Below are 27,398 nucleotides of genomic sequence, written 5' to 3'. Positions count from 1 at the left end.
CGTAGTACCTTGCCATCTGCAGTGGCTTCCTGTTTATTCTCTTCTTGTTTAGTTTCTTTTGACCTCTGGAACACTGAGACTTCACACTTGACCTGAGATAACAATCTGATATGAAGGAAAGCACAGCCTCATTGTACAGAAAAAATGGCTAGGTAGCTGATAATTGGATTTTGGACAATGATTTATCTCTCAAATAAAACTCTGAGTTTGACATGTCAATAATACTACTTTATAACAAAACATCAGAGGCAATGCCTTGCATTACTTATTCAGATATGAGTTTACCAAAAAAACTTAAAGGAGGTAAATAACTTTTAAGCGTGGGAAAGTGTCTTCTGCATAGCAGGGTTTGAATATTTACATTTAGTATTCGACTCAGGTCTCTTGAAGCAGCTGAATCCACCTTTAGCATTTACCTTGGCATTATACCCCTTTGCAGCTCTTTCCTGTGCAGATGTACGTTTTGTCGGAAGGCAAGAATAGGTATATGTCTGCAGGTTTTTTAATTGCAGGCTTTTGACTCTACAGACAAATGTTTCATCAAACCATGCTGTTATCTTCATAGTCGGGAGAAGATAAATTGTGCAGTGTAAGTGGAAGCCCGAGTACAAGTTCCTGAAATCTTGCTGGACTGCCAAAGGGCACTCAGCACTTGAAAAGCCCTTATGCTTTTCTTTCCTGAAAGAAGGCATCGTAAACAAACTAAAATGCACTCTTTGATTGTCCTGTGACAGTGCTGGTAACTGTCATAGGAGGATAGCATTGGATTTTGTTGACTTTTGTGAATTACTGCAATACAAATTTTGGCCTTTGGATACTAGACTCCACAGGCCCCAGTGTTTGAGTAACACTATCAGTCCGCATCAGTGCGCTCAGAAATTAGCTTGGGAACATATGAATGGACAATTTCCTATTATAATTTAACTTCATCATGAGTTTAATTTTTTCTGAATTTAAAATGATTAATTTAAGCTGATAGTACATCATAACTGACTTGAGATAACACAGTGTGAAGAAAAGCATAACCACATTTTATAGGAAAATAGCTAGATGGCTGATAATTGAATCTGTAACTTAATGAATGCTGGTTTTCATTCCAAACATGTTATTTCCCCTACCTCCAAGAGCTAATTCTTACATATTTCAAGAGTTCCAGCATTCCAAGAACATATTTCTGATTTTTAACACCCACCCAGTCTGTTGACTCCTTAGAGTGATGATACACCTACATTCAGAAGATTGATCCAATTTCAAGAAGAGAAGTCATCCCAAAAAAGCAGTGATTTGTTTTAATTTACGTTAACCCACAATGTTGAGAACTGCCAACTGTAAGGTGCTGTGCTAAGTGATTTGGAAACATAAATAGTGCAAAAGGCATGTTTCTACCTCTAAGAAGTTTATTACCTAAGAGAAAAAAATACGCACAAATAGTTGTTCCTCATCGTTTACCTTGGGCACCTGTGAGCTTTCCAGTAGTGAAAATAATAGCATTCAGTTCTTAATGGCATGGGGCAAATACTTTAGTGGCCATATATCACAGAATCAGTCTTCAAGACTGTGAAGAAAATTGGCATTTATCTAGGGTGTGCAGCCCATCTGATGCAAAGAAATAGACTTTTCTCCAAGGTACACATGCATTTTATGTGAATTCCAAATAAGCTTAACTGATTTTTGAAAACTATTTTGATGATTTTGCAATTACTAGTTTCCCTAAGCAAGGTTACTATGGCCAGATGTGAAATTTAAGTCCTGATAAAAGAAGCGTGTTCTCTAAGTGTGGAGAGAAACAAGCATCACCACATGGGATTTTCCCTCTAAGTCCTTTTAAGGTGATCACTCTCAGTGCAGTGAGGGGAGGCTGACCCCCAGGGGTGCTCCATGGGGATTTGTGAGCACATGAGTTAAGGGAGGACTGTGTTGTGCGTGTCCACTTCACATTCTTACACCAAATCCAGGGAGCTCTTCCCCATTTCCCCTATCTCCTGCCACCAAACTGGTGCATCTAAACTTTCTTCTTGAAATCAGCTTTTCTTATACCTCCTGTAGTCCTTCTGTCCCTCATCCTCTTTCCTCTGACACCGCTCCCCAAGACCAGAAAAATGATAGCCTGACAGAAATCAGCAAGTGTGGGGGGTGGGGTGGGGCTTAAGTGACAGGACTCACAAGAAAAAGATCTTCAGGGCTCCTTTTAACCCCTGGGCCACAAAGTGAGAAATAGTGGCCTTGATCTCTCCCTCATCAATTTAGAACCTGGTCTCAAGACAGCTCTAAAATAAAACAAATGCTAGGAATAAAAGAAAGGCTGTGGTCCAGGTGGCAGAGAGGGAGGTTTATGCTTGACTCAGCATTAGTTTCTGCAGCATTGGAGGTCATCAGTAACTCATCCGCTGGTGCTTGTGTTCAGCACAATTATCATGCTATGCTAAGCACAGCAGAGGACTCACACTCCTGCAAGAAGATGAGATGCTCGGAGAAAGAGAGGGCTGGAGATGTTTAAAGATTTGTTTCTTACATGGCTTTAATTTGAAATCCTTTCATTCTGAAGATGTCTGGATATTGAGATAGAGCAAAGGAAAGCAGTACATTCCTGTTAGAGATTCAGCCGAGCATCTCCCTTATTTGAAAGGCTTAATCAGCACACTCAGGAACAAGATGTGAGACATCTTGAGGCACTGCTGGCTTGTCAGCTGCAGGATCAATAAAATGCAGACGCCATTCTTTGCCACACTCCAGAGACTGAGTTTGCAACGTGAGAAGGACTTCACTTTGAGGCCATGTGATTCACGTGGACTTGGCAAAATCGGAGGCGTCACTCTAGGGAGGGCACGTGAGGCTTGGCCGCTGCCCGCTGGCCCCGCGGCTCCTGCTCAGCCTGCCGGGTGACGTCACTCACGTCACTCGCTCAGTTAGTTTGCACAGCAGGGCCTCAGGTCAGAAGGCATTTCCAGGCCACTCAGACAATTCAAGCAAAGCATTTATTTAACTGATTATTTAAATGATGCCTAAAAGCCTCTGGTTCTCAATGTTGATTGGACTCATTAATTCAGGATTATTGTTAAACCTGACCAAAGGAAGCACAATAGCAAAGATGCATAAACACAGCTCACATGGCCAGGAAATGTTGACCATATTCTACTGTCGTATTCGGCAATGATCCCATTGCCTCTGGGCCCACTCTAGAGGTAACAGTAGACAATTTCAAAAATACTGTGGCTGTGTGACAACTAGTTGAAAGAGAAATAACCCACTTGACTGTCAGCCCATTTTCTTAATTACTCCCTCTTCACTCAGCATACCGTTTCTAAAAACCTCAGTATCTGTGTGCTCTGGAGAGACTAGGTGAAATTTTTAAATTTAAAAGTGCATTATACAAATAAAATTGTTACAATGTTAGCTGTAGCTTTTCCTGTTTATGTACCTTTTGGATTTATTTTAAGAAATTAATTTTCTGCCAAGTATGAGGCTAGATACTGGGAGGGATGTAATCCCTCTCCAGAATAGGGCTCCCCATTTTGTGGAACAAGAGATGTACCTGCACAGTATACATGGGTGAGCTGTAGGGCAGGGGAGTTCTGAGTGTGGCTTCAGTGTGGAAGCAGGTTTTCTCTTTTCAATCCTGTCCCTGCAGCCTGGTTGTGAACATAGCAGGCAGGGTTCTACATGACAATACCAGCTGTAACAAAAACAGGTCCTCTCAAATTCCAGCAGCAGGAATAGTTTTTGATAAAATTTTAAGGGAAGAATTAGATTCAAAGGTGTTCTTTGTGAGGCATGACCAGTCCCTTCATTGAGGGTTGCCATGTGCTCTCTGCTGTCCGTCACCCTTGAAGATACTCCATTACTCTTCTCCGTTCAACATCTAATTATTCCTAGCTCTATTCATTTTTCAATTTCTAAATATGCTTTAAACTCTTTTTTTCCATTTCTCCTTCAGACCTGCTCCATTTTTCACCTGGACCATGATAGTAGCTTGTTCTTTGGCCCTAGTTTTGTCCCCCCCTTAAATTATTTACATTAAATGAAAATATGATCATAGTTAGAATCCTTCAAAAACTCCACATCATTAATAGAATCAGTTTTTTCTCAGAAGCTCTTTAGCAAAATAATCTAGGCTCTCTCTGCTTCTTCACCCCATCCTTGACCATCTCCTGACCAACTTGTCTTGGTCTAATAATACTGAACCACCTCCACTTCCCTAATCATACCAGCTGTTTCCTGTCTCTGTGTCTGCCCTCTCTTTCTTCTTCTCTATTTTAGCTCCCTCTCTTTTCCAGGAAATCTTGTCCTGAACCTCAGTCTGGGTGATAATTCCTTCTCCTCCTCCCATTGAATAATGTGTATCCAACATCACAGCATCTGCCATATTGTATTCAAATGTTTTCATTTCTAGGTGTGTCTCTCCCACTGGACTGAAGCTCCTTCAGAAAACAGCACAGTAAACCTAGCGCAGTAGCCCACCCGCTTCTCACTCAGAGATCAGATTTAGTGTCACCTCTCAGAAAGGCTGTCTCTGATCACCTGACACCGCTACCTGGTCCACCTTTTTTTTTCCTTCACTAACCTTTATGGTATTTCCTTTTTCACTTAAGGATTCATTATAGTGTGTCTCTTCACTAGAATATGAACTCTGAGAGCTGGGATTTTTTTCTGCCTTGTTCACTGTGTTTACACTGCCTAGTGTCTGGTGTATAGTAAGCCTTTAATAAATGTGCATTTTTAAAAACTGAACTGAATGAACAGAGAATAGGTGGATGGATGGATAGATAGATGAGTATAACGAGAGGACAGTAAATTAGTCAGGATTGAATTAGCCTATTCATATTTGATAAGCAGTATATAAGCCAATAATGGTAGCAGGTCAATTTTGGATCCTTTTAAAGGAACACAGACCACCATAATACCTCAGGATTTACTTCCATGATTCACTGCCACAGACTGTCACCTGCTGCTTTAATATGTCCCAATTTGCAAAAACTCGGTCATATCCTGGGTACCACTAGTGATATTCTACAAGTTTTCTTAATGTTAATTATCCTATCCTCTACTCTAGTATGTGTAAGCCCACATCCTCCATGTAAAATCACCACAGAAGGAAAGGATCCAGGATCCAATTTTGAAGAATTACTGAGCTCCTTACACTATCAATTGACATTATTTTCTGTTTGTGCCAAAGAGCATTTGGCTTTAATTCCAGACTCATTTTTTTATGAGTTGAACTTCCCTCCTCACAAGTTTTGTCACTTATGAATTAGCATGATGACCTTTTTCCCTTGAAGTATAATTTTGCCTACATGAGGAAAGACATGCGGATGTACTTTTCCAACTTCAGAATGCTCATCTGAGACCATTTTTCATCAAGCATTATTTTATATCCTTCCCTCAGTTATTGATAGTGATAGCAATGTATATCTCCAGATTGTCTTTCTTTTAAGCATCTTATTGTTCACTGCTTAAGGTCACTGAATCTTAGGTGTTCAATCATTTGCATTCTGAATTGCAACTCCTTTCATTTTTGTAACTGTTGAATTTAATAGGGCACTGGGGAAGTGGATAGCCCAGGCAAAAAGAAATTGAATTTTGAACCCTTTATTATGATGATATCCATTTGATTGTGGTCCAAATGATCAGAAGAAAAGCTGCTGTTGTGACAACTTTTCAGGGTGAAACAAACTATAAGACCTGGATTTGATGATTAGCTTCCTCTTCAGGAAAAAAGCCTTTGATACCAACATTAAGCACATGATTATTGAGCTCTTCCTGTGAAGAAGCCAAGCCACTGTGAACATCTAAGGATACAACAGTAAGATTCAGCGCCTGCTTCAGATGAGCTAGAGTCAGGATCACCTCTTGATCAGCAATAAAGAGAAACGTGCAAATGTCCTTGTAGAACCAAGCTCATTATTAACAATTTGTAGTTACAAAGGCAAAACACTGTTTATCTTTCTTTACTTCACAGCTGGTGGATTAGTTGTCATCATAACCACAATTTTTTTAATGAAAATAAAAATTGAGGACCACTCAATGTTTAAGGAATTAAACTGATAACCTCACAGATGCACGCTTCACTCAAGAACCCCCCACAGGGTCTGTTCCTCCTGCTGGGCTTTACTGATTGGCAACACACAGCATAGTATGTAAGTGAATGTTACAAGAGTTTATTTAAAAAAAACAAAACAGGAGGAATTGAGAACTGAGAAAAGAAATGTTCAATTTGACATTACAGCAATGAGAGCTCATGTGAAAACACTTTATAAGCTGTGAAGTCCTATGTAAATATAACATGTCAGTTGTTTTTGGAATTATATTTTGTTTGAAAGAATGACTGTTGATGGCATGACGAGGATTGGGGGCCTTATGGCAGAGTGAAAAAAATGCAACTATATTTTAAAAATTGCTCATTGGTATCTGGCCTGTATGATGATGCAACAATTCACAGCCAGTGTGTTTTGCTGATACGGTAGCTAATAAGGTTAAGAGGACTGACAAAGCAGAGACACTGAATAGTGTGGTTTGAGGTCTAATCTCTTTTAAAATGGTTACAAATTCAGGGAGGATATCCAATTCCGCATAAGGTCTTTAGAAGTACAGAACTAAGTGGTACAGAATTCTTTCTAAGGCTGCCCTGCAGTTTAATTAATCAACGCTGGCTCTCTGGCTCTGCCATTCCACTGACTGGCCTACAATAAATGGCCTCCCTGCCTGCTGCATTTTCGCATCCAAACATTGTACAAATCAAGGACAAGCATCCTTGAGACTCTTTTTAATGGCAATATTCTTAAAAAGCCAGCCTCCTGCAGTTGTTTAAAATCAAAGTGTCATCATGAAAGTTTCTTAGTGCTTTTATGAAATCTGTAAAGATCTTAATGTTTAAAATGCAAAGCAAAGCAAGAATTCAAAGACTCAACATTTGAATTTTCAATGTTAATTTTTTTGGAATATGAAAATCAGATTATTATCTGTAGCTCCTAATACTACGATTCTAAAAATGAATGGCTTCTTACTTAATGACTTCAAAGTGATATAACACACCTTTATAATGTGCTAAAGAGTTCTAAATGCATGTTTTAGAAAAGATCTTACTATCTAAAGTAAACTTATCAAGTGAATGATTTGTGAATTGTCAATCACAAAGGTACAATTTTTGCTGTAGTAATGTCATCTTTACTAATAACATCTGATTAAGATGATTACTTATCCACATATTTTCCTTTTTATAAAAAATGTTTTAAGATTTTTAATCTGTTGGGGAAATGTTAGTAAGTAATGTGCTTAGAGCTGTTTATTGTCTGAGAATGGGAGAGAAAAACACATTTATGCTTAGTGAAGAAAAGGTTACCACCGAGAAACATCTTTGTAACTTTTTAAAATATTACAGTCTACCTGCAAGGTTTTTCCTTTCTTATTTTCAACCTCAGTCGGAGTGTAAACATTTAATCACTGACAAATGTTGGACTTCAATAGTAATTAAAATCTGTAATAGGCTTGGTGGTAATCTCTGATCAAATTGACTTATATACGCTAACATTAATAATGGCAGTATGCTCGTTTCATATTTTCAGGAATTTTGATGCATTTTTGTAGTGTATTTTGTAATAGGATTATCAAATTAGTTACTATATAACTCTAAATTGGCAAAAAGTTGAATATAGTACATGAAATTTTAATGAAATTAAGAAAGCTAGGTATTACCTTTCACCATAGCATAGTATTATTCAAAATTTTTGAAAATGAATTTAAAATAAATGTACTTTCTGGTGAAATTCTATGAAATAAGTAAGAAATTCAAATATATATGATATATAATATATATAATTTTTAGATTGATGTAACTTCATTTTTAATTTTAAAATCTAAGCACATTTGGTATCTGAGAACATATTTGAGTACATTATGCTTTAATGTTAGTGTTTTAAATTTTTTTAGGGAGAGTTTTCTTGAATTTCCAAATCGCAAATTTAAAGAAAAATAAAAGAAAAAAACTAAAATGTAAATGCAGTATCCCTGTTGGTACAGTTGTGAATTTTGAATTAAAAATATTAGAAATGTAAGTATTTAATATCTTGATTTAATGAGTGGTGTTCATACTGCTGTTTATAATGTCAGAGTTTACCTACTTACTTTACAGAAAGAATTTGTTTATTCTCTATTATAGCATATCACAAGTCATTATTATAATAGTCTTAAATGTGAACAGATTGACATATTGCCCTTTTTGTGGAAGTATAACTGACAGCGGTTATAAAATTTAAGTTAAAAAATGCATAGTAGTGAGAAGAGCTAAGTCAGCAAGAAAATGATTTTTGATACAAAACTCAGGTGTAGGCTAGTTAAGAAATATTGTATCAACAGATATTCTTGAGAACTTATAGTTTATGAAGCATGCTAATGGGAATATAAAAGATGAGACAGACCTTTTAAGGACATTACTCTTTTGTTGATGTGATCAACAATTAAAGGATAACATTAAATCGTACAGAATCACAATTCAGAGGGGAGTGTTCAGGTGCCACACTCAAAGCAGAGGGAGAAAAGAGTGGCATGAAGAGCAAGAATTATCTCCATCATGTCACCAGTAACAAATCTTGAAAGTAGAAGGGGCTGAGATGGTATGATGGTCCAAATTAAAAGCACTTAAAAATTATCTCCCATCAACTCTAACAGCCACATTTCGATAGGGATTATTTCTAATACATTCACACTTTTTTCCTGATTTGTTCCCAGAATGCTCAGGCCCATTGGGAATTGAAGGTGGAATCATATCCAATCAACAAATCACAGCTTCATCTACCCACCGAGCTCTTTTTGGACTCCAGAAATGGTATCCCTACTATGCCCGTCTTAATAAGAAGGGGCTGATAAACGCCTGGACAGCTGCAGAAAATGACAGATGGCCATGGATTCAGGTAACAAATGGGATGGGTCAGGGCTACTGTCAAGGAATGACCAGAGTCGTTTCAGAAAGAACATAGTAGGTGCCCACAGTGGGACTTGTCTTCATGGTTGCAGAGGAAAGGATGCTTTAGCTAGAGTCCCAATTGACTGTAAGCTCTGAAACTGTGGGAAATGTGATCATTCCATTGGGAAGTGCATTAAGAGGGTTAAAAATGTTAAAATTCTTAGATTATAAATATCATTATCTTAAGGTACATATCAAGGGGAAGGTTTTTACATTTACCATGTGTTCATTAGTACTGTATCAAACATTGCTGCTAAACGTTAACACTTCAAGAATATAAAAATTGTCTTTTCCTTCTGTGTCTTATAAGTGGTTCCATATGTGCAAATATACAATATGTAGAAGCTTAGGGTAATACCACAAATGTCTTCAGCACCTTCTGTCAATAGCTGAGGGTGTTTCAATTCATACTCTCTTATTTGTTACCTATTTTTTTTAAAACATGAGGAAGCAATGACATATGGAAATATTAAGTGATTTCCCAAAGATGTGATGGATGTAGTGATGCTTGCATCTTATATTCTACCTAGTAAAACACTTGTTGAGCCCTTAGCTGAAGTGAGACAGGAAACTACATATTTAGAGACAGAAAAGGCGGTCAAACTCTGGTTTCTGTGAAAAATTATACCTGTGTTGATGGGGAGCATGTTAAGAACATCTAACAAGTCATTGATGTGTGCTAATAAAGAGGGAAAATCCAGTATACACTGGGGACAGAGGAAGAAGTGATTGTCATGAGAAAGCATCATGGGGAGGGTAGCTTTTGAGATAGGCCTTGGCTTTCACTAGAGACCAGGTGCCAAGGGAACAGCATGATCAAAGATGCTAGGTGAGAATCTGGGCAATGACATACAGAAAATTATGACCTGTGTTTAGGTTGCTGGAGGAATGCATTCAAATCCAATGTGCAAGTTTCGTGTGCCGTCAGATTTATACATACTAAAAGATTTTGGCTTTATTCCATCAGAATAAGGAGTTGTTACAGAATTTTGATTTGTTTAGGTAGCTGATCTGTTTTATCTGTTGACTACGTATTTTGAGTCAGAGATAATTTTTTAAATGGGAATCCATGATGTGATGTTATTAGGTGCAAAAAACAGAGGCTGCTGTACAGGCAGTTTTAGAGAAATTGATTTATGGCCAAGTAGTGTAATTTGCATACTTTCAAAATAGGACCAAGCTCTGCTTTAGATATATCTTCAGTTTTCTTATGAATTTTTACATATCCTATATACATTTCTTTTATCTATGTGGTTCCATGTGGTTACTTGATATTCTTGTTTTGTTTTATGAATTCATTTTTGCATGCATTTGCAGAAATTATTTCCTAACCATGATCTTTCTAATCTATAGCCACATGTGCAAAAATTCCAGATAGTTGAAATGGCACATCTGCACAGTTTGATCATGGACTAACGAAGTTACGGTTAAGTTTTAAGTAAACAGGAAACAACAACAACAAAATGCTTGCATTCTATTTGCTAAAAGTCATTCTGGAGACCATTTTTTTAGTTGACTTTATAAAATGCATTTATAGGATTGAGGTCATGATAAAACTTTAGAAATTAAGATTCATAGCAGAAATTGCAGAGCAACTGAGAAATGATGTCACAGGTTTGAATCAGGGTTTCCACTTGACAGATTATGTTTGAGAGTATCAGTGATTACCATGCTTCAGTAAACCATAAATAATATACTTCTGCAGTGTTTTCTCTGAGAAGCACCTTACGAATGTTTTATGTCCTGATTTTTCACTTTACTTTGTTGTGGTTTATTGCCTACTTAACATTATGCAATGCCCTGTCTTTCAAAGTATGAATGAATTTTAAGTTTTCTTATTCCTGGCAATTACAGGTAGAAATATCCTCAATGGAACAAGGCAGTGGTTGACTCTTAGAGGAATTTAGAGTAAATATAATTTTATCAACCTCAGTAGAATAGTTAAATACTTCTTTTAAGGATAGTCTATTACTATTATTGCTAGTTTTCTTATTATTATTTTGCTTTTAGTGTGAAGATAGTAACTGAGAAAAACAGTAAAAGTAAATAAAGAGTTTATATTAGGTGAAGAAATCTTACATATAATGGAAGGAAAATTGAAAGCTCACCATTGTTCAAAATATACTTCATGATTGTGTTTGGAGTACATATTATGCTATTGTATTCTTTAATGACATCTTATTTTCTAAGTTATTTTTCTGGAAAGAAAAAGTGTATCCCTTTCTTAGAGGAAAACCATATCTAAGAGGCTCTGGGAAGTCTAATCCTGTTCCGCATTTTCTGTGTTTGAGCATTATTAATTTCCCTTGTCACTTAACTCTTTTATTTATATTCAGGCCTTCAAATGAAACATTTGAGTGCTTTGCTTACACTCACTTATAATGAGCACAGTATTCCCCTAATCTTTCAGGTGTACGAGACACATGCACTAATTAGTATTCAATTTCATTTTCTTCCTCGTCTTGATGAAATGAAAATTGAAATTGCCATTTTAAATTTACACACTCAGCATGTAATTATGGATAGCACCACAGTGTTCATAATTGGTTCTGAATTTAAGGAGTTAGTGCAGTAAATACAGTTAAACAAAAACCTTATTTTATCCTTTTACTCAATTTTTCTGACCGTTAATTCCTCGCCTAGATTTTTATCCAAGTAATAAATAACCACCATCTTAAACACTAACTAGTTCATTGGCTTCCTGGAATATCAATTTTTCTTTCTGGCTGATGCATTAGAAATTACCTCACACAGTTATGGAAATAGGTCTTGTGTTATCTCATATAAAGATGTAGAAGTTTGTCTAAACCTTCTGGGAACTTAACTCACTGAATAAGGTCAGTCAGGCTGATTATTTATTATTTATTTTAAAAGATATTTATTTTTTATTCCTCTTATTTTTCTTTTCTTTATAGCTGTAGGTGGTAAAAATCTCCATTTTATTGTTTTTTAATTTCTCAAATGATTTTGTTTGTATGTGTTCTTTCTGGAATGAATATACATTGAATTTCCAGCCATTTATTTATTCACCCATTCAACAAATATTCACTAAATGAATGTCTACTCTGTAGTCTGTTCTCTCCTGGGCAGTAGAAAAAAGACAGTCCTTGCCTTCAGGATGCTCTAAATCAAGGATATAGATAAGTAAATAGAGTAAATATAATAATATAACATACATAATCTGATCTTACATCATCTGCTAACCATTTTATTTGAACCATAATATTTTACTATTATCCAGGTAGTCTATTTTAAAAGAGGTTTTGTTAAACTAAAAACTAGTTTAGCATAATATTTGTAGAATATGAAAGTAGAGAAATCCCCATTACACCATGTATTACCTAGCTAAATTATTACATGCTGATCTATTTGATGAGTATACTATGGCAAAGCCATAATTTTCCTTTGAAAATTAATTTACCAGTGTTTGTTTCAGCGCTAATATTTTATTACTGAGAAAAATAGGTTTTGATCTTTCTATTTTAAATAATGCATTACCCTTTTAAAAAATGTGAGTATGATCTTAACATATTCCTTTTCTATATGCCAGAGTTATTTCTCAAACTTAAATGTGCACAGTAATCACATGGATCACTGGGTAAAAACAGAAGCTTCTGGATTGCCCTACAGATCTATTTATTACAGGTCATCCTCAGATTGACCGTAAAAACAGGTCTCATCAGCTCATAAAGCCTGGATTTGTACTGCCTGAAATACATTAAAAATAAATAAATAAAATTTAAAAAGCACTTTTGTACCATATGATAGCACTCACATGTAGAATCTTTTAAAATGACAAAAATGAACTTATTTACAAAACAGAAATAGACTCACAAACATAGAAAACAAACTTATGGTTACCAGTGGGCAAAGAAGGGAGGGTGGAGGGATAAATTAGGAGTTTGGGATTTGCAGATACTAACCACTATATATAAAATAGATAAATAACAAAGTTCTACTGTATATAGCACAGGGAACTATATTCAATATCTTATAATAGTCTATAATGAAAAAGAATGTAAAAACGAATATATATGTATAACTGACTCACTATGATAAACACTAGAAATTAATGTAACATTCATTATAAACTGACTATACTTCAATTAAAAGGGGGAAATTTTTAAAATTAAAACTTTTTTTTTTGAATAAAGGTAGATTTATTTAAAGAGATACATCGAAAGGCAAGAGAAGGGCCACGAGGTGTAGGGGTTGGGTGCTCAGATTGGAGTAAAAGTAGGTACACACTCCATAGACAGAGCGGCCGTCTCTGAAGAGAGAGAGAGAGAGAGAGCGCGCGAGCGAGCTAGCGAGCAGCGGCTGTGGCGGCAGTGTTGCCCGTTTTTATGGGCTTGGTGACTTCATATGCAAATAAGTAGAAGGACCAGTCCAGCTAGTCTGGAGAAGGGGCTGGGATTCCCAGGAAGTTGGCCATTTCCCAATCTTTGACCTTTTGTGGCTAGCCTTGGGACTGTCATGGCGCCTGTGGGCATGTTATTCACCTTGTTAATATATTACAGTGGGCATATAATGAAGCTCAAGGTCTACTAAAACTTAAATCTCCTGCATCTTAAGCCTCAAGGCTTACTAGGGGTTGAATCTTTTACCATTTTGATGTTAACTGCTGTAGCATTTCTAGAATGGCTATGCCCAGAGTAAAAAACAGTTTTGCTTGATGATCTGGGCAGTTTGTTGTTGGAACTGCAAGTAGTGATAACTTCATGGGTGGAAGGAAAGGAAAGAACAGTGAAGGAAAATGAAGAAGAATAGTAGGAATTATGTGACCCACAAAAAGTTTCTAAACTAGAAGGAAGTAGAACCATGTTGTAGATGGTAGTCAGAAGTGCACCCCAGCTTTAGCAACAATTTATAAATATTCATTAGTCATAAAGCTTTTAAGTATTTTCCGTAGTTATTTTCCCTAAATGGCTATTAAATTCTTCATTAGAAAATTTAGAATGCCCAAAAGCAAGACCATCTGACTTTTGCTTTTTAAATAAAATGGTAACGTAGAATACATGGGCCCAAAGGAGAGTTATGTGAGCACAAGTAATGTTACAAATTCACATTTCTGGAATATAAATTCTATATGTGTTTTTTTTTTCAACTTTGTGAACAATGGGATTGAATATGTTGCAAAACATAGAGTAACCATCTATTTCATTTCAAAAGGCTGTATATAATGTGTGTGAAAACATTTTTGGTACTTACAGGCACTCGGAGCTCCTTGAGACAAAAAAACATTTTTAAAATGCGGATTTTAAGAAGTAATTTTTTTTTTCATTTTCAGATTGTTTTCAAGTTACAGAACCTGAGTCTGATCTAACTTTACTACTTCTTCATTCAAATAGAAAATATTTTAGCCTGTTTTTTCCTGAAAAAAGCTATATTCCCAGATATACTTCCATCCATGCTAAATACCTCTCTAAGGTTAATTATATCTAGACATTAATATATTGTTTCTAATGATCTTCTTTTAAAAAACAGTAATTCTGGATGGAAGATTACTGTTTTCCTTTAAGTTGTTTATTAGAAGTGAGCTTCCACACAGAGTTGAGTATGTGAAAAAAATGTTACCTTTTAATTTTGAAAAACCAAAAGGCACTTAGCATTAAGTAAAAATGACTTGATGCATCTGTACTGAAAAATATTATATTTAGTGTCTAATCATCTGGTCATTTACCACATTTATACTAATACTAGTGCCTACTACTTGCTTATTTGCTATAAAGGGTATGTTTTGGATCTTAACTCCAGATTCTGTGAGCTACGGAGCAGATGATTAACTAGATAGCAGTTGTTCTCCAATGTAAAAGAAGCTGCATCTGGAATCTCTTCTTTTTCCTCTAAGCTGCTTCCTCTTTTTCAGCATCCAAATCCTCACTGACCTGGATTTCTTGCTATTCCTCAGCTTTCTCTGGCTGTTTTCTGCTCCTGTGATTAAGCATGTACACTTAATGGTTCTTCTACTGATCATCTACCAATCTTCCTTTGATTCAGTTCCTTTGTTGCCTTTTCTATAAAGGGATTCCTGGAATTCCTACTTTTTATCTCCAAAGCTAGGAGCGACTACACTGTCCTTTTTTCCCTCTCTGCCAACTATATATTTCAGTCGTAGCAGCTAACATACTTAACATAATAGGGTCTTTGTTTACCTTTCTCCTATACCACTTGAGAGATGGTTTTACACCTGATTTAAGTCTATTTTCATAGCCCCTCAAATAAGAAAAATTACGTTAAATAGTTGCAGGTAATTGACTGAAAGAAGAATAGAGACTATTGAACAAAACAGATGGGAGAGAGATAGTGGTCGTTTTCACGTGGTAATTATACAGCAGTGAGAGAATGCCCAAACAACACTGCTCTCTCTCTGTGTTCAACTGTTTTACACTGAGATTCAATTGCACCATCTAAGCATGATTCCATGGGTGCCATAGGTGCTACATCTCTCCACATCATAAGAAATGCCTCACCCATCTGCACAGCAGAGGAATCAAACTTTCTGTAACCCTAGTGCCCCACACTTTCCCCCATAATCACTGCAAACCACTTTTATAAGCAACATTAGATGAGCAGGGATAATATTTGTAAGGTGGTTGCTGGGAAGTCTGCTAATTAATCCTGTGTACCAAGTACCAGAATGTTCATGCTCTCCTATCCCATTTATGTTTTGTTCCTGAAATGTTAAAAAATAAATAAATGTTTGCTTTAGCATCCTGCACATTTTTATACATTTGTTATCATAAGCACACCACCAGGAACTTTAGATAGTGCCATTGTTAAAATAACCATATCTTCTCTAAGACAAATTTATCATAGGAAAAAAAGCATTTAAAATACTGGTATCTCCCTAGCTTATGCTATGTCATTTTCATCCTTACAGAAATGTCAAAAACATACCAACTACATCTATTACTATTATTCATAAAATATAGAATATAAAGACTTGCAGGGATTTCTTTAACACAATTTTAGCATCTCAAAAAATCTTAGTAGATAATTCAGTAAACCACTTTTATGTGAAAGACTTTTTCATTATATATACTTGCTACACATTTTGGCCATGAGGAAAACATTTCCAGCTTAACTTCTGTATTTACAAAGGTTGAGATTTTAAATGTCTTGTGGTTCATTTAGTCTCATGAATATTACTAGAGTGATTTTTTTTTCTGTTTATGATACTGGTCAAGTGAAATGAAGGTCATCTGAATTGACTGACAATAAATAACAACTTGCTCTTGTCATGGAAAAAAGAAAGCATTCAAAGATTAATATCTCTGGTTTTACAATCTACCTTGATCGCCTTCATGGCAAACTTACTCTGAGTCCCTCTTCATCCCTCTTCTCATGACCATCTAGGCAGTCCCTGGGCTCTATATCCCAATTTCCAGCACTTAGGACTCTGGGAGGCAGCACTCAGTTCCCATCATCTTCCAGAGCATCTTGTAACTTTGCTGATACTGCTAAATGCAATTGTGAATGTGACTCCCCTGTGAATGTGAATCCTGCTGCAACCGGAGGTGTTAAACCTGCTCTGAATCCTGTCCATGGAAAACTGTGCCTGTGAATTAGAGTCGGCTCCTGCCTCCAGCACAGCAATTCGTCCTGAAAGGCCTGCAGCAGCACCTCCCTCCTGCCAGGACAGGGAAGGTCTCCTGGCAGTCTGTCCCGAGTCCCTGGGGGTGAGAAATGCAGAGAAGCAAGGGGAAAAATCAGAGTCTGAACTAAAGGTTTGATTGTCTCTTTATGTTTATCTTCTGGGAACTAGCGGGATAACTATTTGGATTGAGCTGAAGGCATCCCTTATTTCTACTGTAGACATTGAACAAATTAGTTCTGCTCCCAGGCCTCTCTGAAAACCTCCTTGTGTTGAAAATGTGACCTAGTACCAAGCCACCTGGCCTGATTCCGAAAGCTTTATTTTCTTGAGACAGCAATTACTTTGAAACCATTTCAATCTGGGTGACTTGGTTGTTGTTTAAAACGAGCTAAATGTGGTTAGATTCATGTGCAGGAAGAGGTTACTATAGTCAACTACACTTAGGTTATAGGTGAGTCTCGTTATCCATACTATTATGTATTCACTTTAAAATAACCTAACAGCTAGCACTGTTTGCTATTCAAACTACTTGGCATGTATTGAATCCATAACCCCATATAATTCATATTGTTCTTATTCTCATCATTTAGATAAGGAAATCTAGAAATGGAAAGATAAATTGTCCAAACTGACTACTAATCTAATAAATTGCATAGTTCAGATTGAAACACAGCTTGTGTGAGAGGCCAGCACTAAACCATTCCTAACCTCTGTACTATCCTCTCTTTGAAAGCTCTTGAAAGTGTCCTTTTACTTTATGTGGGTTTTTTTGAAGGTAAGGGAGGTGAGTGCTGGTAGGAGTCTTGGATTTTCTTAAGGCTTTATAAAGTAGCTATTGTATTTTATAAAATCTGCATTTGCCCATAAGCAAGCAGTTCACCTCTAGCCAGGGACAGTGGTTCTCAAACTTTAAAACTCTACAAAAAATTACCTGAAGAGCTTTTTAAACATGGTTCCCATCCTTAGAATTGCTGAATCAGTGAGTTAGAGTTGAGGTTCAGGGGACTACAACATGAGCAGACACCTCAGGCGGACTGTGATATTGATGATCCCAAGGGGGAAAAAGTGGTGTCTACTGCCCTGATGGAGCTCACAGTCTAATAAGAGAGACAGACTTACCCCTTGGTTGTGCCCCTTCCACTAGTAGAAGCAACTTAATTAAATAAATTAAGATGTTGGAGAACAGTACAGTGTTCTTCAAAATGAGACATCAGTGCAAAATATTTTAAAGTAATGGATCAAGACATCACAAATCTAAGACGTAACTACTTAACCTACTTCGGTGATATTTTATTAACCTGCCTGTATCAGCTGCCTGCCTCAAGTGGAATCCCCATTCCTCCATGAACTGGAACTAGTAATGCTTAATTGTTTTCAAAGGATTTTTGCCTGTGACATGGAGGCCTTCAATAATTAAGTCATAATTAAATAGTAAAAGGATTGTAAAACTATCCACATCCCTAGAAGACTAGGCATTAAATGTTTTATTGTTAAACCCTCAGCGGGGTCGTAGGAGTCTTTAAGGAAGATGTACTATTTTCTGTGCAACCAGAGTATAATGAAAACATCAAAAAAGCCATTTACATTTTAATTATTAGGTGAATTTAGCATATTCACCATTTTTGAGGATGATATTAAAGGGGTTATTTCAGTGGGAAAGAGTAGAATGAACAAACTCACAAGAGAGACAGAGGGAACTCAGGGTCCTCAGGGACTGGTTTACTGTGCTGAAAATTTGGGTGTGTATCTGGGGCATAGGAGGATAAAAGTCTGCAAAGTAAGGAGACATCAGAATGTGAAATACACCAGTGTTAGGCTAAGGCGGCACTTGATGGCTGTTGAAGGGTTTTCAGCAGGGTATTAACACTGTCAGAACTTAGAGTTTAGGAAGATGGCATGTGAGTTGTGTGTATTATGAGTACACAACACAAAACGTAGTGCTTCTGAGGCACTGAGTAAAATTGTATTGAATAAATACTGTGCCGCATGCAGAGGCAGGTCTAGGAGCAGGCACCCCAGTGATGGCTTTTACAGCTAACAGCCCAGAGGAGGACCTGAATTACACTGGCAGTTGTGGAAATAAAAATAAAAAATAAATTTGTAAGCAGGTTTGAGGCTGCCTCATGGACAGCTGATTGAACTGTGTGTTATGGGAAAGGCAGGAGTTAAAAAATAAGAAAAATTCCAGGGTTTTGAGCATGAGCATGATTTTGGTACCATTAACAGAAATACAGGAAATAAGACAAAGAGTTTGTCTGCTTGGAAAAATGGTGCATATATTTGGGGTCTTAGTGATTTACTTGAAGAAAATAACAGTACCCAGCATGAAGTTGAAAAAGTGAGTTTGCTGCTTCTGTATGGAGATTGGAAATGATCAAGTGGACACCACTGCCACGTGACATTATTCCTTATTGCCATTGGCCATTTGTGAGTCACATCACATGGCCACACCTGGTGGAATGGGAGGTCAGGTAGTGTCCACAGAGTTGAAAGACACTTGAGGGAACAGATGAGAACTCCAAAATATAGTATCTTCCCATGAAGGTGAAAGTTGCTTTCTGTCCTATTTCCATTTCCATCAAAACAATTTAAAGCACATATCCAAGAAATAATTTTAATTGGACAATAGCTTACCTGGACACACCATTGCACAGGACCCTTAGGGGGAAAAGAACTGAACTTAGAGCTTCTGAGTAAGTGTATCCATTCTACATGAATGCCCTTTTCAGGACTTTTCATTTTTGTGCTCTACATTGGTTACATTTTCTCCATGTATTTGTTCTTAACGTTGTTGTTGCTGCTGGGGCTTCTGCTGTTTTCCCCAGAATTGATATATTTAATTAAATAGTAGTTGTTTCAGCCTAACATTGGTGTACTTAGGATAGATTATTTTATTTTGTTGTGATTTTGGTTCTTGAAAAAGTAACAGAGGACTCCTTTTTCTCCACAAAGGGGCTTTCACATTTCTTGCTTCTATTATATATTTAATGCTTCAGTAGCTTTGAAGTATTTTTTTTTCTCCTAGTTCATAATAATAGGCTATATTTTCACTTTTCAGATTGAAAAAAAGAAAAAAAACCAATGTGAAACTCTGGTCTGTCTAGTTACTATCGTTAGCACTGCTTAGGCAAAAAGTGCTGAATTTCAAAAGTAGATGCAAATTTTTCTATCTTAGTTTTCCTAGCAGGGGCCCAACCTAAGCCAGTATTTTTACATAACGGCAGCTTTCAAGATGCTCTTAAACTGAAATATGATTATCCTGCAAAACAAAACAACAAATAAGACATTTTAATATTGCCAGTGGATCTTCGCTTTTCTTTTCTTAGGAACATTAACCTAGACTTGGAAAGATGGATGTAAATGTTGAAGGAGGAGCACGTTATATATTTTGTAGAACGTCTTCTTTATTTTCAAACCTGCTGTAGAAGAACTGGTATTTATTTAGCAGCTCCTATTTGCAGAGAACTATTTGGGCAGTAGACAAGTTTTCTGTGCCCATGCAGAGTTCACTGAAGTAAATAAAACATGATCTGATGCAGAAAATTTTTACTTCGTTGTATGGACATTTGAGGGGGAAAAAAGCGGTTTTATTTAATTCAGTGAACAATTGAACTGTGAACTATGTGCTGGGAAAGTGTAGCGAATTGACTCTGAGTTCCAGCCAGATGGGACTTCTTGAAGGGTACTTCCTTCTGCTTCCCAGGCTTAGGAAAAACATCTTCCAAAGTGACTTCCAACTTCATTTTAACTGATAAATTCATTCATTCATTCAGTATATTCATTATTTCCCAGGTGCCAATTGCTCATCTAGATGCTGCCTTCTCAGGGAAGCCTTCCCTAACTGAGCTCTTTGCCCCAGACTAGATATGGTTCTCCTGATATACGTTCATATAACTTCTTATTCTTTTCTTGCCTAACACTTGTTGCAGCTTACAATTAAAGACCATGTTGGAGATTATTTTATTAGGTAAGCTGCGTGAGGGTAGAGCCACTGTCTGTTGGCTCACTTAGAATTCTCCTCAATCCCAGTGGCTAAACCTTTCATAAATAAGAAAAAAATATGCTATCATAAATCTTTTGGTATCCCCAAGACTCAGAAGAATTCTTATTTGCTTGGTAAGTATTTATTAAATGAATTAATAAGTAGTGTGAAGATAAGCCACATTACCTATAAATCTAATGCAAGTAAAATACATTTGCGTAAGCAGTTATTTTCTTTTATATATATATTTATTGAAGTATAGTCAGCTTACAATGTGTCAATTTCTAGTGCACAGCATAATGCTTCAGTCATACATGAACATACATATATTCAGTTTCATAATCTTTTTCTACAAGGTATTGAATATAGTTCCCTGTGCTATACAGTATGAACTTCTGGTTTATTTTATATATATATTAATTAGTATCTACAAATCTTGAACTCCCAATTTAACCCTTCCCACCCCCTGTACCCCCTGGTAACCATATGTTTGTTTTCAATGTCTCTGTTTCTGTTTTGTAGTTTGTTTTGTTTTTTTTTTAGATTCCACATATAAGTGATATCATATGGTATTTTTCTTTCTCTTTCTGGCTTACTTCACCTAGAATGACAGTCTCCAGCTCTATCCATATTGCTGCAAAGGGCATTATTTTATTATTTTTTATGGCTAAGTAGCATTCCATTGTATAAATATATCACAACTTCTTTATCCAGTCATCTGTTAATGGACATTTAGGTTGTTTCCATGTCGTGGCTTTTGTTAAATAGTGCTGTTATGAACATTGGGGTGCATGTATCTATTTAAATTAAGGTTCCCTCTGGATAAATGCCCAGGAGCGGGATTGCTGGATCATATAATAAGTCTATTTTCAGTCTTTTGAGGAATCTCCTTAGTGTTTTCCATTATGGCTGCACCAAACTACATTCCCGCCGGGAGTGTGAGAGGGTTCCCTTTTCTCCACACTCTCTCCAGCATTTATCGTTTGTGGACTTTTGAATGATGGTCACTCTGACTGGTGTGAGATGATACCTCATTGTAGTTTTGATTTTCATTTCTTTGATAATTAGTGATACTGAGCATTTTTTCATGTGCCTTTTGGCCATTTGTATGTCTTCATTGGAGAATTGCTTCTTTAGGTCCTCTGCCCATTTTTGGATTGGGCTTTTGGTTTTTTATTATTAAGTTGTATGAGCTATTCATATATTCTTGAAATTAAGCCTTTGTCTGTCTCATCTTTTGCAAATATTTTCTTCTATTCTGTAGATTGTCTTTTTGTTTTGCTTATGGTTTCCTTTGCTGTGCAAAAGCTTCTAAGTTTAATTAGGTCCCATTTGTTTATTTTTGGTTTTACTGCTATTGCCTGGGTAGACTGCCCTAGGAGAACATTGCTGAGATTTATGTCAGAGAGTGTTTTGCTTATTTTCTTCTAAGAGGTTTATCACGTCTTGTCTTATGTTTAAGTCTTTAAGCCATTTTGAATTTATTTTTGTGTATTGTGATTTATATGCAGCTGTCCAATTTTCCCAACACCATTTGCTGAAGAGACTGTCTTTACTCCATTGTATGTTCTTGCCTCCTTTGTCAAAGATTAATTGAACAAAAGTTTGTGGGTTTATTTTTGGACTCTCTATTCTATTCCATTGATCCATATGTCTGTTTTTGTAATAATATCATGCTGTTTTGATTACTGTAGCTCTGTAGTATTGTATTCTAAGGTGAAGTAATATGGAGTTCAAGATCAGTGGTTCTGGATTCAACTGGCCACTGCCACTGGCCACTGTGGACAAAAATATTTAACCACTCTAAGATCCAACTTCTTTGTATATAAAGCAGTAAAAAACAAAAAAATAGAACAGCTTTTTAGGAATGTGATATTACATAGTGGATTGTCACATATAGACCGTACAGCAAGCGACTAATAAATGTACATTCTCATTCATTCAGTAAATGTTGATTGAGAGTCATAGCCAAGACTTTTAACTGTCTCCCAGCATCCTTTTTGCCTGTTTCTGTAGCAAGAGGATTGTTATCTAAGCATGTTTTACCTCAGGATATAGTCTTATTCTGTATAAGATTATATATCTTATTCAGTGTAATATATGTATATTCTATATAAAAATATAGTCTTTTAGGCTATATTTCCCAACCCCCCATACTGCTAGGTGTAGACATGTGACTCACAAGTGACCAAAGGCATATAAGCAAAAGTATCACATGGTGGTTCCTGAGAACCTTCCTTCAGAGACAGCACCCACATGCCCTCTTCTCCTTTATTCATCACTTCCTCCATCCTGCTGCCAGGACTCGGGTGCTGCCATGTTGGACCATGAGACCCGGGTTACATACAGTAGCAGCAAGACTGAGAGCCGTGGGGCCCCGCTATATCAGCCCCTTCTGCCTAGTCCCATGTTTACACAAAAGAGAAGCCAAGTTCTTTCCTATTAGACACTGTTTTGGGTGTTTTTTTTTAATGTATTTGTTTATTTATTTTTTATTGAAGTATAGTTGATTTACAATTTTGTGTTAGTTTTTGGTGTACAGCATAATGATTCAGTTATATGTATATAAATATTCTTTTTCATTATTGGTTATTAAGGATATTGGTTATAGTTCCCTATGCTATACATGAGGACCTTGTTTCTTAAGCTACTATTAATTTGGGTTTTTGTCACTCAAAGCTGAACCTAATCAGACCAAATGTAAGCTTGCATTAGCATGTTCAATATTAGATCCAAGGCAGAATGTATAAGTTTCATAATAATAATTTTTAAGTGGTACATGTGGGTGCAAAGAAGCTATTTAAAATGAGACTCAAAGAGCAGATAAGTTTTCAGACTGCTGCAAGAGATGCAAGGGGCCTTCCAGGTAGACAGACCTAGCAGAAGAAGAGCTATTGTTCTGTCCAGCCTCACCAGACCTTCATAAAGCTTAGTGAGTACTCCACTTCCTAGGGTGTCTCTCTTCCTCTTGTCTGGAACTGAGATGACCCATTCAATCCCAGCATGTGACCTTGGGCAGGCCATTGACTTCTCTAGACCTTAGTTTTCTGTTTCCAGTCACTATTAACTGATACTTTCTCTTTATGTCCATGACACGGCATTTGTCCTCTTATTGTTTGTAACATTCTGCTTTGAATTACAGATAATTGTGTTTTTTCCTCTTTAGATTACATGTGACAAGTGCAAAGATCTTTTCTGATTTTCCATTTCCCACTGTATCTATCATCATGTTTATAAATTATGGACATGTAAGAATTTGGGGCACATTAAATACTTTAATATTTGGAAGTGCAGCTGAAAATATGTTGCGATGACCTGGTAGAAGTTTGTGCGTGTCAGAGTAAAAAATGTACATATTTGAAATTGGTGTTGTAGGGGGAGAACCGCTGAAGTTTTGAAAACAGAGGAGTGATGTCAAATTGGAGAAAATCTGTAAGTTCAAGTTCAAGCTACAAAAAAAAAATCAAGTGTAATAGAGTTTGCCTAATTTTGAATGTCCTAATAATATGATTATAGTATTTTATTATCAGAAATTTTATGTCACTTTAAAAATCATATAAATATTAGAATTATGGGTCCATAAGATTAGCTCTAAAACTAGAGTTGTGGATGTTATTTGTATATAAACAAATCCAGTCACTGGTAAGTGTGTGTAGCTCTTGATCATTAAAAATAACTTGTTTTCTAAATTCGGGTCACACTCTAATGAAATTACTAACATAAAAGAATGATATTTTTCCATTTAAAAATAATTTATTCAAGCCTTTGAAAATGTTAGATAAAATTATAGTATTTAGTTAGGGAAATGGAAATAAAAGTTTACGAACAATACAATTATTGCATTTTTTAAAGTAAGTTGGCAGTTCCTAATTGCCAACATCTGTTCAGCAAAATTATTATTTTAAAATAAGTAAGTGCATTCTATTTTCTTCTTCATAAATTTTAAGCACTTTAATTTTTTGCTTATACAGAATTCTTTGGGAGTGATGAAACTGCATTTCCTTGAAAACCTGTAAAAAAATATTTTTACTTTATCAAGGAGTTGATGTTGGATATGCATGTAGTGTGAGGAGTAGAATTTTTTGTGGTTGGTTTTGCTCTTTGTGTGTTCTTCTCCTTACTTCTAAGGGAGCAGAGATGACCACAATTCCCCCATCACCTCCCCCTGTTGTCTTATACAGAGGACCAGAATTGTCCAACTTATTTCTTAAGGTTAATATAAAGAGCAAAGAAACAGTGTAACGTGTATAAAAGCACTTTGAAAAGTAAAAGTTACTTCAAGAAATAGAATCTAATATACCTGATCAGTGTGAATTAAAGAATCATTTTCTTCTTTTTTTTGTTTATCCACATTCATAAATGAGAAATTCAACTTTCTTCTTCCCTGGAAAGAATGGCAATGACAGCAAACAGTTATTGAATGCTTAAAGATGCTAGGTTCCTAAGGGCCAACATCACCTTTAATATGCAGAGGACCCTATGAGTTACATAGCATCTCATTTCCATTGCAGGGATGAAGGAATTCTGGTTCACATGGTTAAGAACCTTGCCCAGAGCACAACTAGGTTTCTAGCCTGGGTTTTCAGAAGATCAACATCTTAAGTACAGTGGTCTACTCTCACCCTGAAGAAACATAACTTCGTTCAAATGTCCCTTGGCAGAGGCAGGCAATTTGGAGTCTTAGTGGTTCTTATCACTGATCAGCACCGAGAGAGGAGGGCCTGTCTGCACATCTTAAAGACATGTAGTACAGGACTCCCGATTGCCGGCTTTTGCTTCTCTGTGTTTCTCATCTTTTCAGTGTTCCTAAAGCAGCATCTTTCTCCCAACACCCAATAATAAACGGTCCCAAACTCAACACGTCCAGTCCCAGGTATTGGTTTGTTGTGAAAAGCTCTGACTTCACATTTCAGAATTTACTTGCTCATAAAGGTATTCAAAATGTTAAAACAGCTTAGGGCACTTTACCTTCCATATTTTATTTGAAAATAATTAGATATTTAAGTGTGGTACCCTACCCGTAATGTCCATAGAAATACAATGATATTATAAATTAATCCTTATTATAGAAATGTATAAGCTGGCGGAAAAATTAAAAGATATTACTTGCTTCTTCTAGGGAGACTTGATTATAGACCGCAATGAATCTTTTGTGTCAGGCAGCATTTTAAGAGACTATGAAATACTGCAAGTGTGTCTCTGGTTTTGGAGTCATATTAAAAAGTGATTTCAGTGTGTCTGAAATTAGATAATCTGGTCAGGCCAGTTAATAACATTCCTAGCAGCTACTTTTAAGTCAAAAGTAACAATTAAATAAGGAAAAATAACCAAGCACTGTTTCGTTTGTCTATTTAAAGAGAATTTTTGAATCATGAAGTTCTCAAAAAAGGCATGAAATGTAAGTCTGCTTTGTTATTGTTCAGAACATATGCTGGTATATTGCAATGTGGCAATGAAATTTAATTTCTAAAATTATTTAATTTTATTTTTGAAACACAGATGTAAGATCATACTTACTTAGATTAAAATAAAGCCAGAAGAACACAAAGCATACAGAACACAAAGTTATGACTTGGTAATAGCTGCTGCGTCTGTGTTCCAGAGGGGTTCCATTCCTTCTGTTCAGCCCTGATTTCTCTTTTTGGTTAATTTATTCATATTGCTCAATGCTAGAAAATAATATCCTAGAAAGTTTGCCACTTTGTGTGCTAGAGCATATGTTTGCTTAGGCTTCTTTTTCCTTCAGTACATAAAAATGAAGAGTATCATGGTATTCTATTTCCCAGAAGTACCTTTAAGTTTTATTATGTGATGTTTGTTTCCCTCTTGATGTTTAATTGATCCCACATCAGCATTCTAAATTTCAGGACACTTACTGCCACTACCCATAATACCCTCACCAATGGAAAGGTATAGAGTGTTCTCAGAGCAACACTTGAAAACTGTCCTGTAGACATCACTCTGTGTGTGCTCAAGGTAACACGAAATTAAGAAAAAATTAGAGAACACAGGGGACTATGCCTTCTTCTCTACCTGCTAACCCTTCGTCATCCTGGATAGGGGTATGGAATCAGGGAGTTCACAGTTTTAGCTAAGACTCTGCTTAGGGTAATTGGAGATCCCATTTTTGTTTTTCTTTTCTGGTTCACTCAGCACCGTCCTTAGTCACATTCACTTTGAAGTCCACTCAGCAAGGTGGCTGAAGCCGAGGAGAATATTCATATGACCTTAAAGTGAAATTCCACACCCTTTCCAGAACCTTATTCCTGGGCCAGCTATTGGAATTAATCCACCTCTCCTCAGGCCTGTCTTTTAAAAAAGTAATTAGCTTCTTAAAATGTTTCCATAAGCTTATTTATTTTCTTTCTCTCTTTTCTTGTTTTATCTGTGGAATAGGTGATTGCCCACTTTACATCCACATAAGAGCTATTGCTGTTGACACTGGCCATTCACAGGAGTTTGAAGAAAGTCCAGTCTCTCCCCGACGGACTCCCTCTTTCCTCTCCCCTTCACGGCACACCCAGTGCCCAGTGCGCTTTTGCACTGAGGGTTTTTTTTTCCTTTTTAGCAGCACCTCAGGCTTCTTAGAAAAATATACATTACCAAAGTGACCGTTTTCATTATTTCTAGTGTATTTTTATTGGGATTAGTGTTTCTACTCATGTACTATCATCCTTTTATTTTTTTATTCCTTTTGCTTCTTCTCCAACTTCTATCTGTTCGTTGAGGTTTCTGTTTTTCTCCTTCCTTCCATCCATCTGTCCATCCATTCGTCCATCCATACTATCCATCCATCCATCCATCCTTTTACTGAATCTATTCAGATGGCTGGGCTTTATACAGTGACTCCTTTAATTCTT

General features: G+C 36.4%; 1 protein-coding gene across 2 annotated transcripts in view; it reads left to right on the top strand.

The window, feature by feature from the left end:
- The window catches only part of EDIL3 (EGF like repeats and discoidin domains 3), a 392,867-nt gene that overhangs the window by 245,154 nt on the left and 120,315 nt on the right, over positions 1-27,398 (top strand). For both annotated transcript variants that reach the window (XM_074360330.1, XM_074360331.1), the window contains one exon: positions 8,722-8,903. In XM_074360330.1, coding sequence (XP_074216431.1) covers positions 8,722-8,903 — 182 coding nt within the window. The remainder of the gene's footprint in view (positions 1-8,721; positions 8,904-27,398) is intronic.

The sequence above is a fragment of the Camelus bactrianus genome, chromosome 3 (genome assembly GCF_048773025.1).
Source record: "Camelus bactrianus isolate YW-2024 breed Bactrian camel chromosome 3, ASM4877302v1, whole genome shotgun sequence".
NCBI classification, from domain to species: Eukaryota; Metazoa; Chordata; class Mammalia; order Artiodactyla; family Camelidae; genus Camelus; species Camelus bactrianus.
This window is presented reverse-complemented; position numbering and strand designations above follow the sequence as displayed.